The 15,426-nt window shown below is 39.8% G+C and overlaps 1 protein-coding gene across 11 annotated transcripts in view; it reads right to left on the bottom strand.

The window, feature by feature from the left end:
• Positions 1 to 15,426, bottom strand: part of PHF20 (PHD finger protein 20) — a 71,411-nt gene that overhangs the window by 14,709 nt on the left and 41,276 nt on the right. For 9 of the 11 annotated variants that reach the window (XM_048321512.1, XM_048321515.1, XM_048321517.1 and 6 more), the window contains 4 exons: positions 11,684 to 11,863; positions 8,421 to 8,519; positions 6,423 to 6,584; positions 4,035 to 4,231 (listed from right to left, as the gene is read on the bottom strand). In XM_048321512.1, coding sequence (XP_048177469.1) covers positions 4,035 to 4,231; positions 6,423 to 6,584; positions 8,421 to 8,519; positions 11,684 to 11,863 — 638 coding nt within the window. The remainder of the gene's footprint in view (positions 1 to 4,034; positions 4,232 to 6,422; positions 6,585 to 8,420; positions 8,520 to 11,683; positions 11,864 to 15,426) is intronic. The other 2 variants (XM_048321518.1, XM_048321521.1) reach the window with 2 other exon arrangements.

Below are 15,426 nucleotides of genomic sequence, written 5' to 3'. Positions count from 1 at the left end.
ACCAGTATTTTAATGAGAGACAAAATTTTGACTGTAGGCTACAGACCACTGAAACATGGAACAAAACCCCACATAAGAACATTAAGTCAATTTTGATTGGAAACTGTGATGTCAGTTAAAAATTACTATTTTCCCAAGCAGTGAGACAAGAGATCATATACCCTTTATTTCTCAGAGCATAAACCAAAAGCAGAGATGTTGTCAATGCTGCAACAGGACTGCAATATGAGCTAAACCAAGCCCTAAAAGCAACTGCAAACAATCTCAGATGTTGCTCTTCACTGACCTACAAAAATGCCAACTTGCTAAACATGTCATCTGTGTTCAACACCATTTTAATTAATGCTCTTGTCTGCTGCCCTTCCTCAAGCTAGGAGGGACAGAAAGGGACAACCAGATTTTGAATACTTCACTGCATTAAATGAGCAGTCCGGGCGCGGAGGAAATAGAAGCTCTGGGAATGGAGAATGTAAAAGGTTAGAAACAGGTTTCTGAAGGATGGGACCAACAATGTTTTGCCTTCCAAAATGGGTGAATAGACCTAAAGCATTTAGGAGATGCTTCCAAAAAAGGCAGAGAAACCATCCTCCTTTCACAAACTAAAGCCAGAAAAAGATGTTCTAAAACAAAGAAAACAGGTAAGAGAAATAGATGGTGCACTAAAAATAATAAGGGAGCTCCTGGATGGAGTTACACCTGCATCCTATAAATCATGCCATATTGCACTCAGTGATTTTGCAGGCAATCTTGCCCAGAACTCTAGTGAAGCATCTGTCCTGGGTTACAAGTGGGGTTATAACCAAACAATGTATTCTATTCCCATCTACGTTATTCCTAATGAACTGTTAATGGTGGGTGGTTTGCAACAGCTGCCCACTGCACACCCCACCCCCCAGTCAGCAAGTGTTAGATAAGGGAAAGGGGCAACCACCTCCCCCCCCCCAATCTGGGCACATCAGGGTAGTGTTTCTTTCTCTTCACAAACTGACTGAACCATGATAACTACACCCAGCTGAAGGTGGTCATCTCTGCCAGTGGGGCCATAATGGCTCAAAGCCCCAATGGGCAGCTGTAACAACTTAGGCCATCAAAGACTCCCCAGCATATTCCATGACTCATTGGACTACATCATTCCACTCTGAAATTCCCCGCTCTGGGGGAGGTACCGAGCATTCCTGCCTGTATCTGACCATAAATAATCTGGGTGCTTTGGGGACTTAGGACATGAGGACCACTGGACAGATCAGAGAAGGACGTGAACTTCCGTAGGAGGACCAGACCTCCCACAGGACCACTGCTCTCAACCACAACCATCATTTCAACAGGACTGCACTCACTATTTGGTAGGACTGTGACCACCACCCTGAGCAATAGGGTACCAGGCTGTAGTCTGACTGTGGGTTTAAGCCAGGTTTTGTGTATCATTGCATTTACTGTGATCTTTCTATTAAATTGTAACTCCGACCTGAAATCTCTCTCCAGGTATTTATGTGGGGTTCATTTCTCCCGCTGGTTTACTTTCAAACCAGCACAAGCATTCCAACTTTTTGTTATTTTACTCAACTGATATTTAAATATCCAACCCCGTCAGGGCACAGGTCCATTCTTTAACCTGCAGGTTCTACTGCACACTGTGGCTGCCAGGCTACAGGATACTGCTCTGCACACATGCTACAGGGAAGCTACTCCCTGCCCAGGTGGTAAGTAGGGAGGTTCAAAGAATGCAAAGTAGGAGATTTAGAAGAGAAAAAATGTGCAGCATTGTGCAAAAAATATTTAAATTGAAATTCAAGTCACAAAAGAAATAACTGAACCCAAAAGACGTGTATTTAAAGCAGCTTTTCACCTTCCAGAAAAAAAAATCTGAAGTCCATTTATACCCATCACCTCTGAGGCCATCAAATCTAGCCCCAGAATTTTCTGCATCATACACAAATTCACCAATGTTTAAGTACAAAAACCGAAAAGAAGGGACAATGACAGTCTGTCTGGACTTTTTTGGGCCTCACCAGAAAAACTGAGTGCTGTGCCTCCAGAAGGAACACAGGGCAATGCTACACTGCTGCTTTACACCAGCTCCATAAATGAAGTCTAGTAACCTCCTTGCAGTTATAGAGACTGGAACAAAACAGCACTGACCAACAATACAGTATTTTTCTGTACTTCTTTTTCCAGATCTGACTTCTACTAACTGAAGCAGATACTTCTATAAATGCAAACCCAGACTTCTGCATCACGGTGCAATGAATGACATCCTTAATGCAAAAATTGCTCAAGACAATTTAAGGCAAGTACACGTCAAAGAAAATTGTTTATAAAATCTTCCGAATGTAGGGGAAAGTTTAGTTTACATACCTAAAGGAACAAACTCCCACTTTTAACTGTGTATGAGTTTCATTAAACCTTAACAGTCCCCCCATCTTTCATGGAGAAGAAGGTACTGATGTGTTTAAAATTAACGTTTTCCTTCATTATTTCTAAATTTGGTACATTCATGGAAATGAGCACAGCTCGAGGAGAATGCTTGGCATTCTCCCTCTTGTAAGAGAGGAGGGGATACATGTATACTGGGAGGAATGAACCTTCTGCCAGATCCATGAAGAAAATGTCCCGGCTCCTCATTCCGATACCAAGATGGGTACACAGCAAACCCAAGCAGGTACCCCAAGTGCCAGCGCAATTCCTCTCACCTCAATCCCCATAGAGAATGCAGGTACTCGTGATACTGCTGATCTTCATTCATCTCCTCTCCAGAGAGGATAACCTACTCTCCTAGCTAATTATTTCATAAAATAGCCGAAGTATTAAAAAGTTTGCAATATGCCAAAAAACCTGCCCAAACTAGTTCAACCTAGCAAGTCCATCTTAAGAAGCAGCCCATGAAACTTTAAAGGAAAGGCATCCATAGGCTGTATCCTGAGCCAGCTGACAGCTCCTTACATTCTGCAATCCCAACCTAGTGTTGAACTTACTTCTGCCAGAAAATTATACTCCAGGCTATTTCTTTGGGTTTCTTTCTGTAAGCCATCTCCTCAGAGGACATTCAGCCCCTTTAGTCACTACTCTCAGACTCCTTTTTTTCTCTTGTACACTCTGGTGCTATTTACTTAAATCTGACCACTGCCCATCACTCCACCCTCCCCTACTAATTCATAAGGTACCTTTTGCCCTGCATTGCCAGGATCCAACACTAAAACAACAGTGTGCATCGAAGTGAACTCACTACTAAGAGAAAAAGCATCAAACCTTCCACAGCAAAGCTCCATGAAATAGCATGGAAACCCAAAGAAAATTAATTAGAACAAAAAATTATGAAGAAATTGAATTTATCTTTTTGACTTCACCTCTTGAAATCAGTAGCAACTGGGTGGGATCATTCAGAGCAGCTGTGTAGGGAATAATTTCCTGATAATTTACAAGCATCTCAAAAAGTAAAAATAAACAGGCAGGTAACTTCCAAGGAGGTCTTTATCAACAGTTTTAAGCAGGAGAGGTAATAGAAACCTCTCCAAGTTTTCAGCGAAGCTGGTTTAAAAAGGGCACATACATGTGGAATGGACATGTGCAGCTCTGCTTTAAAGCAAAACACTCAAGTGTGGATTTTTTTGTTGTTGTTCAGCCTGTCTGGAGAATTGTATGTGTAAGTTAAGCTTCTTGCCAGGCCACAGGAATGGGAGGTACACTACTATCTCATGGCAATGTTCCGAACAGGCTCTAAATTAGAGGGAGCCTAAAAATCACTGATTTCAAATATGCATTCTCAAAATCTAGGAAGTCTTCTATTTTTAGAAAAATTCACAAATGACAAACCAACCATTTATGACTTGGAGTGAATTTTCCCTCTTTCCTTCAATTAAAAATCCCAAACTGTACTGTGAAGCAAAATTGTTTTAACTATCGTAGCAGTTACTCTGACAGATTACCTGAAAAAATGTTATGACTTTGGAAGGCAACAATAGCTTATTTCATGTACAAAACAAAAGCTTTTCCACTGACACCTTCCACTGAAATGTGCATTTACCCTTACTTCATACCTGAATCATGAAGTCATTTTCTTCTTTTACTTCACAAACACACCGAACAATCTCAAAATCACTTTCTTCAACTTCTTCATCAGGGTTGGTGGTTACATCAACATCCTGACTGCAGTCATCATCACTCCAAAGCAAGCTATCCATAGATGACTCACTCAGGGTGTCATCCTCTGTACAAGAAGGATTTATATAAAATCCTGAGTAATGACAAAAAAAGTCCCTCGGGATCCCATCCCAAGTATGCACACATACATTCGTAAAAGCATGAGTTCACAGTGTAATTTAAGGAATATCACAATATTGACAGTTTATTGAAAGTTACTACATAATGAAGTTTTATAGTCTCATTGATGGCTCCTTCAAAATACTCTAACTTAACAGCTTTTGTCATTAAAACTGTATTGTCAACATGAAGTGTCTCAAACCAAAGGCACAAAGTCTCTTAAGACAAATAACTATAAAAAACAAAACCAGGCTTCTACATTCAAACAAGATTCATGGTAGTTGCAGCAATTCATACAGAACTGTGACTTGGCACTTCTAGTGCAGAGCTCTCAAAAAGAGGCAGGACAGTTCTGTTTTATGAACCGTTCAATCTCACAAAGTGATGTTTCCATGACAGAAATACCGAGTCCAACACAGAACTTAATCCTGCTTCAGAAATTATTATTTTCCTTTAGTCTTCTGCTTAGGATGCGTTTATAAACTCACAGGCAGTGCACTGCACGAGGTATTCTTCCAGAACACACCTACACAACTAAAGCATTAATGCATCCTAGATTGAATAAAACTGCCAAGAAAATTTTTACTGAACAGCATGCTAAATTGAGATTCTTACCTCAATAATATTAAAGCAATGTCTGCATCTTCCTTGGGGATAGAATGGGAGGGTCAGAGGAAGATGATGAGGTATTTTAATTTTTTGAAAACAATTTAATGAGTTAGAGGGGAATGGAAGGTAAAAAATTGAGTTTTAGGTTAAGACTGTGGGGTAGTTATACCCTACAGTGGGTATAACTACTTTCATCATTTAGCTCGTAGAATCATAGAATGCAAAAATAGAACCACCAGTCTGTGGCATAAACTACATCTTCTGGAGAAACATCTGTTCTCAAATTAAAGGGGTTGAGAACCCAACACAATAGTTTATTTTCATGTTTGAAAGTTCTATTCCACCTCTGAACTAGGACACTCTTTCTTAAAGCACTGTGAAAGCGACAGGTTAGGCACGCTACACTTCCGTATTACACAAAATTTTCACTTTTATTTACAACAGATCTTGTTTATCTAGACACAAATTCTGCAGATGCAAAAAGCAACAAAACAATTGCGAAAAGGATGAAAAAAAGTAATTTCCAGTATTTTCCACCACTTTCAATGTCTGTGAACTGATCAAAAGAAGCCTGAGCAACTGATGGCCAAGTTACTAAACCACATGTTCTATGGTTGATATACTCCAGAAACACAACTGCTCAGACTTGCAAAACATGTTTCAAGACATTACACCATCTGCACTTCAGTAGTTTTTAATACTTCCTGTCTGACCTAAATTTTCCTGTCTGACCTGTTTAACCTGAAGTTAAATTTTACTTTTGTCTAATAACAAACAAAGTTGTGTCCAAAAAAAATCAAATGGTTCTCAACAGTGTATCTGTACAAAAAGGAAGTTAAGGTTCTTGTATATAATCAAGCTGTCATACATTTTCTGTTTCCTTCAAATCTGTGAGTTTTAAGAAAAGACAAAACAAATGTTTATCTTTTTTACTGTACCAGCTTGTGACAGTAAATAGTAATATGGACCAAGATATTAAGAATTATGAAAGCTGGTACACAGCGGCTGGATTTTTATGAGATCTGTGCGTGAAGTATTATGAAGACACCAATAAACAGTTACTCAAGAGCTTGTCATTAAGAAGCTCAAATAGTCATTAGAACCATGTATCATTCTGTATCTATACAACTACACATCACCACACCCAGTGGTGTCTCGAACACAACAAGCTTGCAAAGCACCCATTTTTAACTCTGAAGGAGTTTTTACTTTGTAGAAACCTTTGAAAATATGAAAAATGTAATTATTAAGTTGGAACATGGTTATTTTAGAAGTTAATAAGGTACTGAAAAAAAATGCAAAATGAGTTTGATTTCTGAAATAAGGGCAACAGTCTTGAAGTGTATATGAAGGTAAAGTCAAAGCAAAAAGCGGCAACATCAAGCTCTGCAAACAAACTGGGTCCAGTTTTGTCAGAGGGAAAGAAATACACAGCCCTCAGTAAGAATAGCCAAATTTACACAACAAGAACCAGTTTTCAAACATGTTAGTGCTGCTCACATATTTACTGGTAATGAAAAACAGAACCAGCAAGCCATAGAGGAGAGTCATCTCACCATTTACTTTTGATTTTCCCTTGTGCTGTCCGGAATCAGCGCAGTGCAGCAGTGTGCTTGGGTGGGCAGATGATTTATTTGAAGAAATAGATTTTGTGACAACTGGTTTTTCAAGTGAAAGCTCTTGTGAGACATCTGTGTTCTCCCCAGTGCCAGAACACCCTGTAAAATTGTAGTAAGAGTTAGCATTAAAAATCTATGGTCAAAAAAAGTTGACAGAAGAAACAGCACCATGCATGCCCATAGCAGGCATGTGTCATTCACTTAGCCAGTTCCCAGTATGCTGGGGCTCAGGGACTGCATGATGCTGCTGCAAGATGTGCAAGCTTTCCAGAGGCAAGGAAGGTATTGTCTGAACCAGACAATTTTATGCCGCTCAGTCACTGTTTATTGCTGACAGAAGTGAGAAAGGTGTAAGCGACCAGCCTTTCCAGGATTTAACTATTCTTCAGGCTGAGTAGGTGTAGAAATGCTTTTGCTTTACAGGCACTTCCACACAAGCACTGCTAGCTGGAGACCTCCCCCTCACACCCCACTCTTACTGACACAGGCTACACACATTCCCTACTCTCACAGACTTCAAAGTGGACAGCAAGTACTCATTTTCCTAGTCTATGTATGGAACAGGATACACAGGTGGACAAACCCCAATTAGGAGTGTATGAAGAAAACACCGTGAATGGTTCCTCTGTGAGGTCCCCACCTGTCATGGCCTACACTGGATATAAATAAGGCTGGCTGCAGTTACAAGTAGGACCCTCCAGGTATGTGGAAAAAATCTGCACAGTTCCTGGACTGAATTACCGTAAGGTCAACATCAAAAAAAGGCACACAACATCTTAAAATCCCAGGACAGACTGACAAGCAGCTCATGGGATTTATTTGTGCATAAATCTACAAATTATATTTTGCACATTATCATTATACTTATGAGCACCATACAATCAGAAACTCATTAAAATTATTTGTTTCAGTACAATTTAAGTCACTTGGTGTAGGGTTCTTCCCATCCACTCTCTTGATAGCTTGTCCTATTTCTTCATGGCAGCAAACAGAAAAGTAAGGTATTTCCTTTCTATCTCAGAAACTCCTCCTTAAGATCTAGTTTCACAACTTATGCCTAGCAGATTGAAGTATGCTGCATCAGTGATCCCAGACATCCATCAATAGCAGAGAAAGTTGTCACACTTGATCCCTAAACGTTTCACCAAAGAAATCTTCCAGAATCAGCTGTGTTTTCAGCAGTGAAGAATCCATTACCTCTAACATCTGGGCCTCTACATCAAGTTCAAAGCTTGAAGTGGCCAAAGGAAAGCATTCCCAGGCCTCCATAGATGAAACCAACAGAGAAGACACGTTGCTGCTTACAGCCATTTTAATGTAGTGCAACAGCATGTTATGAGACATGAGGGGGACACAGCTTTAAATTGGGCTTTTACTTAATCTCTTCAGAAAAAAAAGATTAATTTCCTCTAAGAAAGAAATTAAGGCTGTGACAGGTTTAATTGGACTAATTGTCACATCCCCCTCCCCCCATGTGAAGGTGTAAGAAATAAGGTTAACAGCAGAAAAAGAGGACTCAATGTTTCCAAACTCCACCATTCACAAAGCAGGCCCAGAACTAACATAACTGAGAATAGCCTGTACCCAGGGCACCTGCACCCTCTTAACTGGGCAAAGCTTGCAACAGAGACACAGCTATTAAGGAAAAGCCCGCCTTAAAGACTGACATTCACTTAGGAGTGACATTTATTCTGTGCCATTACAAGCATTACTGCAAGCCACGTGGCCATCCAGCATTCACAATGAAGCTTAACCAGGAAATAGATTATCTTGCCAATCACAATTTAAAATCAACCACTTAATAAAATGAAAGCTATGTGAAGAAAGCAGTCTTAAGAGCAATGCCTGCTCTTAAGTGATCTAAAGCGAATTTTTTGAGGTAACAAAACAAAACAATGAAGCCAGTTTCATCTACAGAAGAAAAATGAGCTTTACCAGGCTTAGACCTCTTTTTCTTTTTTTTCTTTTTCTTTGACTTGGATCTTCCATAGTCTTTGGATTTTCTTTCTTTGTTCTTCTCATGTCCTTTAACAGCTGAAATTAGACAATATTTCAAGTTAGTTTAAAAAATATATATACATTTATTCTACTTATTAATTTTCTTAAAGGCCTCCACAGTTTCTTTGGACAATCAAGGCCAGTTCACTGCAAAAAAAAAAAAAACCAACCAAGAAAACTTATATGTAAGAATTCCTGAGCTCTCAATTGGAATGATCTATTTTAAGTCCTAATTTGACTGTCCCATAACAAAATATGAGTATTATGTGGGAGACATCAAATGTACAGCAGTGCCCATAATTTACATGCTTCAGAGATTATAAAAAAGACTGAGGGATTTGTTACATCTGGACATTTCACTAGCATTGTAATAGAACAAAACCCCAATACCCCAAAATTCAGTTCCCCAGTCAAATATTTTGATATTGAAAATGGAGTAACCGGTTCAGCTGGCTTTTATCTCAACATCTCAACATCTGTTCTCCATCCTATTTTTATGGGATTAAAAACACACCATAATTTCTGAATGATTGAGTGACAGCTGTCAATCAAGTCTATCCTCAGAGCATGCACAGCACAGTATAACCCTGTTGCAAGGTCATGTATACAAATCCCTGCTTTCTGGACCCCAGTGTTTGGTTACAACTCCTGTCTTTCAGATTTAGGTCTCAGCAGCAGCATTTCTAGATACTCACACAGTCCTTAAGTAAATTATCCTGACTCAGCTAGAGATGTAATCAATGCCTATTATGGAAGGATGCCTTGTATCTCAAAAGGGCTCTGCTCTCAAGTGTGCTTGGCTGATTGAGCCATTCACCATCCCATTCAGAAATCTAGTTCAATGTTGGATGATAGAGATCTGAATAAGCACTTCAAGACACTCAATACTGTAAGACATCTTCACTTGCACAAACTATTTGAGAACCCTAGGTTGTCTCTAACCTCTGTAACCATTTATGAAGCAAACCAGCAATACCAGTGTATTACGTCAACCTCTTTCATACATGCCAACAGTAAACTCCCCAATTCACTTGCTGTGTATTTATGGCATAAACAGTTCACTGAGAAACTGCAAACTGCAGTCACATTTTATCAGCCGTGGTAAGCATGCAGGAGACATGCTCAACAGCTTGTCCTCAGGAGATTCTTTAGTTCTGCACCTCCCCATCCCTCTCAGTCCCTGAAGATTTCCTGCTACTTTGCCACTTCTGTGCCCCTCTTGGCATGAGGTTAGTGAAGGCAACTCAGTGTGCTCACCCACATAGCCACACCAGTCACCTGGCCCTCAAAGGCAGCAGGAATGGCAGCACAAAAGCCATCTTCTTCCACCCCCTCCATGGGTGTTTGAGGGGGGGGTTAAAAAAACAAAAAAACCCCAAAACCAACAAAAAACAGGAAGAAAAAAAAGGTTCATATTTAATTGCCAACATAGTGCTTCCAACTTCCTTCTTACTTTCCTCTGTCCTCATCTCCTGTTCTTCCAATGGTCAGGATCCTCTGGGTACCATTCCCTTCTCTCTGTTCACAGGGATGCAAGGAAGTTCTGCCATTTTATTCTTCCAGAAGGGCAAAGAGAAAATAACTGAGCTCAACAGAGGTAGGAAAATTTTGCTTCTTTTCATTTGAAAACTGAAATTCACATGATAAGATTGCTGGATTTGTTTGAAGATATCCAAGGGCACAGGATAAGCTTCCTCAATCACTATCAACATATCCCAGATAAATATGAAAGAAAATGTCACTTTGTGCCATTGAGCTTCCCCATGTGTCTTAAAATCTGAAAAAAAATCTAAGTTTTTGCAAATTTCTATGTGCAGCTATCTTCTGAAATGCACAACAGAGTTAATGCTTGTTTCCCTGAAAAAAAAAATCTTCAAAGAACAAGTATTCAAGTATTATACCAGAGCCTTCCAAAAAACCAGGTACTGAAAAATCTTGCTGCCTAAGGCTGTTTCTTGTAAGTGCTCTGAAGTGTAATGTATTCTCACTGATGCAAGACCAGACAGAGAGACTTGTCTAGGTTAGCAGCATCCTCACAGATTCACATGATCAAACAAAACGATAAACTGAAAAACAATCCTAAAAATTAAGCACAAAACTACATTTTTAAATGGTTTGGATTTTTTGGGGAAAAAAAAGAAGGATTTCAACTTCCTTGAATGGCAGAGACTCATGAAGACTGGAATGAGTATTCATCATCCTCTATCACACCACCACTGTGAAAGTTCACTCTAATCTCTAAATGCCACACTCGAACGTAGGACACATCCCACTGAGTGAGAACAGTGAGCAGACACTGATGGATCTCATTCAGACCTTCCTACAAGGGAGGGCAGTAAGGGATGCCCAAGAACAAACAAGATGCTTAATACTACCTGACTGCTATGATCAACAGAACAACAAAGAGACAGGCAGCTAAGGAGATGATCTCTAGGATACAAAGCATCTGTCATAGATACAGTAGTCTAACCTCAGATTTTGTGTTTTCCTCATCACTGTGACTCAAATTCTTACCAACATCTGAAGGAAAGAAGTGATGTAGTAATCTAGAAGTATGCTGGAAATTTATATATCATTTATATACATACAAAATATTAAAATATATGTATTGTTTCTGTGAGCATGTGCCATATACATCCATCCCCCCATCCCATTTGGCTGTTACACAACTATACTATAGTAAATTTCAGTATAAATAGGGTTTACACTATACCACTGAATAGTCAAAGTTGTCAAGTTCTTCAGAGATGTCTAGTAGCAATTGCTGACTACCAGAAGTGGTCAAATGCTATTGAAAAAAAACCCCTACAAAATAAAACACCCTAGGTCATACTGCCCAGTGCCCACCCCCTCTTTTAAGTTTAGGTATCTGAGTAAGTACAAGATTACTTAAAATATTTAACGATTTGGACAACCAGGAGTTTAACAGAACCTACAATCTTTTCATGACCTTTAATACATTAGTACTTTTTACATCTTAAAAATATCAACTGACTGGGAAGAATAAACCCCAATGCAGATAGCATGAAAACTTACAAGTTGACAGTGAAAAACCACTGCTTACATTTTATGCCATACATTTATACAAAATTACTCTCTCTAAATGATGGTATACAGAATATTATCAGTTCCTTACAATGTTCAAAACTTTCCCAAGACTTTTCCACGTTTAACTTTCCATGTTAAACCAAAAGCCGTACCATGTTGAACTCTTTCTCTTTCCCGAGGCCTCCGCAGTGCTCTTGCTATGTGGTTCCTGGTTTGGTCTCTAATAGAATGTCGGTGACTATTTAATGCACTTACAGGAGTTGAAGTTCTTCTCTTTTCTACTTTTTCATCTCTACATGGGGTACTCCTGAGGGCTATGTGTAGAGGAGCATCTACAAAGAGAACAAAGTCCAAGCTTTAAATAGTTTCCAAAGTCACTCTACTTCAGCAGCAGCAGCTCTAGCAGTCCACGTGGAATGTTTCTGATCAGACATTGCTCAGCTCAGTCCTAGCCCTGACTAAAAGGCTAAAACCTCCAATGCTTTTGTTGGATTTGTTGAGGGACTTTTCCTTCAAAAAGAAACAGTGGATGCCTATGCATTCCCCAAAGCTCTATTCTTCCAGAAATACTGTGACTTTGAGAAAAGATGAAAAGAGAAACAGTTTGGTTCGGCAGAGATATGGTTTGGGTAATTTTTATTAGTTTCTCCAAGAGAAAAAGTGCTTTGTTGGTTTCATTAGAGGAACCACAGCCAGTTCTCAAAAGTGTGCTTTGTAAGGACACACATAGAAGTGGCATAAAGCAGCTCTGCACATACAAGGAAGAGCAGTTTTCAAGTACATACCACTGAAACAACTGTGTTTCAACCAAGAGTGAGATGCAAGAATTCAGGATCACTAGCTAAAATTCATAAAAATCGTAAGATGCAGACATGGCTTCACCCGAGATTCCATTTTTTATTTAAGTCAAACAGTTTCATCCTCCTACCTGCAAGTAGCAACTCCTACTGAAAGACTCCTGGACACGGAAAAAGAGCAGTGAAGGCAGTAACAGCTAAAGCTGCATGGCAGGTAGGACAGCAGACTAAACAAGAGCAGTACATTGCCATTTTGGAGTAGTACATCAAATATCTTGATCAATGAGACCCAGTAGCCAAGGTGACTGGCTGCTGACTTTCATCAAAAATGTCCAGTTCTATCAGTATATGCATCTCCAAAGTTCAGTGGATAAGATGGGCAACTTCCTTCTAGCCTAAAGATTAATGTGCCACTTAGACACCTCTAATAAAATTGTGAGCAGAACCTGAGAGTTACTGAAAAGAGAAGGGAAAGAGTCCCAGAGACCACACTTAGGAGAAGAAATTGGATCAAGCACCGTGCCCTGATCAACATTTCAAGCTGAAGAAATAACAAGGCACATTAAGACGTATCATTGTAGATCTTTCAGAACCAAGTGCATCTCTTCAGGCAAAAGAAGCTCCAAGATGCAGAAATCTGATTTTCCCTGGTCCTCTCTCTCTGAAGTTAGAACTTAAAGGAAAAACAAACAAACAAACAAACAAGAAAAGCCATTTGCAACTATTTCCACAACCAAACTTAGGTTCTAGTCACCTGCCCTAGTGCTCTACAGCAGCCACAAATGGCAGAAATTAAAACCAAAACCCAATTACCACACACAACTCTCTGAAACATGCCCTTTGTCCAGACAGGCAACTTGCTGCTGCCTTTCACTGAGTGCATATTTCCCTCAAGAAAGTAGAAGGTTTTGTCCATAAAGAATTACTAAACCAGAAGATACTCCTTGATAAAACACCATGGTATCTGTATGACCTTCCATTTGCAACATGACTAACTTCTCTTGCAGGAATAAGTACAAAGAAGTTTTGTGGTAATTTTTTTTTTTGTTTGGTTGGGTTTTTTGGTACCGTCTTTATTTCCTTGTTTAAGTCAGGTCTATTTTGACTTCTTGCTCCTCTGAGTCCTTCCATGACTGTGGGTCAAGATATCATCAGTTCAGATGACAAAAACAAAAGAAAACTTTTTCCCACAGTACACAGTAACTTAGAAAGAATGCTCAGGTACTACATAATCTCTTTGGGAACACCAGTGCCCTAACAAACTTTATGAAATGCAAATGGTATATTTCAGTACACGGTGAAAAGTCACATAAACAATCTCTTCTGCAGCTTTCGTGACTGTCTACTACTCTGCAATAACTTTTCAAAATATTCACACAACACCATGTCAGAGAAACTCAAAACTACAAAAATCCACACAAACCTGACAGCCTTAATTTAGGCCTCCTAACTTTCCCCTCTGCCAACAGTTCAACTCAATCTCATGAATTAACATTTAAGAACACCCATAGCCACCTTGATCCCACCAGCCTTTGCAACAGCACAAGGCCTCTTAGATTCCTGTGGGCTGACACAGGTGCACACAGACTCTTGGTGGAAAAAAAAATTGTATTTCGTGTCCACTGGGTTTTTTTAGCTTTGTGAGACTTAATTTTAAGGAGATTTTTGCCAAGAATACATCCTGTCTTTTACAACACACAAGTTAATATACTTCTGTAAGATTTCTCAGTTAACTGTAACATTGTCCTGGGGGAGGTCAAGGCACTCTATCATACATTGGATACATTTTTTTTTTCAGTAACTGATACAAACACACTGAAGTTTTGAAACACCTTTGTTCCACTGACAGAAAAGTTTAGAGGGTGTACAAGATCTTTGAGCACTCTGAAATATATTTTAGGAGTTGTGATTGAATTTGAGAAGATGAGATGAAAAACCTACAAATTTATCCTAAGCTTTTGGGACAGCAAACATTAGAACTGATGCCATGGAGACACAAACTTACAAGCCTTCCACACTAAAGTGTCCTTTTTCCTCTTTATTTGCAAGTATAACTGAGGTCAATTTATAAAATCGTTCTCTAAAGAACAATTATTCATAACAACCACAACTAAGACCTTATATTTAGGCATGTGGCTTTAAAACTTGGACATTTCTCATGTTCAGATTTTCTGCGTTAGTACCAGTCGCAGGGTGTGCCACCTGCTTCCATCCTCTGGTCTCTCCAGGCCAATCTTAACCCTTCAGAAGGTTTCCTACTCCTCTGCCTCCACCCAGTCACAGGATTACTGGGTTGTGAGGCTGCAGCGACAGCAGGACCAGGCTCATGGAGGCCCCTATGAGGAATGCACAGAGGACCCCTTTGTGTTTCCTAAAGCTGCTTGTGCAGGCCCCATAAAGACCTGTGTCCCACCTCAGGGAAACCACAAAAGGCACAAAAAGCCTCCGGACATCCTGGGCAGCGACACTCTCATTGTTCTTGAACAGGAATGTTGTGATTAAACATCAGAGCAGATTAATTTCCAGCTCAGATAACACTGAATACCACTAACAGGAACAGGAGGTATGTTCACAAGATACTGGAGATGAACAGGATTGCTGATTAACTGCCCCCAGCCTTCTTCCACGGAGTTCTTTCAGGCCTCTGTCCCATAAGCAGGAAGAAGTATCCTCTATCATATGAAGAGCTGACCCAGAAGCAATGAAGGATCTCAGAAACTAACACATACAGACCTGAGGTATGAAATTACCTCAACCATGCAGAAACCACATGGATAGAGAACTTTAGAGTTCTAACTTTCTTTAGAGAACTTACACCTGAGCACATCGAGGTTCAGTGACAGACAAGGCAGTAGCTTTCTGTTCCCTGGAACCCTGATGCAGGACCCCAGGTAAAAAGATAACTCAGCACTCACAGGAAGCAGAGACTGCATTCCGAAGTATGTGAATCAGACAAAGTTACCATCCACAGCTGTGAGATCATTTGCTGAGAACTTCCAGCGGTATTTTCAAGAACTGAAAGACCATGTATCATCTTGACTTACAGCCACCCCCCAGAAACCAAATGGAGTATTGTCATGATAAGCCAAAGCAAATCG

This window comes from Corvus hawaiiensis, chromosome 17 (genome assembly GCF_020740725.1).
Source record: "Corvus hawaiiensis isolate bCorHaw1 chromosome 17, bCorHaw1.pri.cur, whole genome shotgun sequence".
NCBI classification, from domain to species: Eukaryota; Metazoa; Chordata; class Aves; order Passeriformes; family Corvidae; genus Corvus; species Corvus hawaiiensis.
Note: the sequence above shows the minus strand (reverse complement) of the source record. Positions and strands in the feature narration are given on the sequence as shown.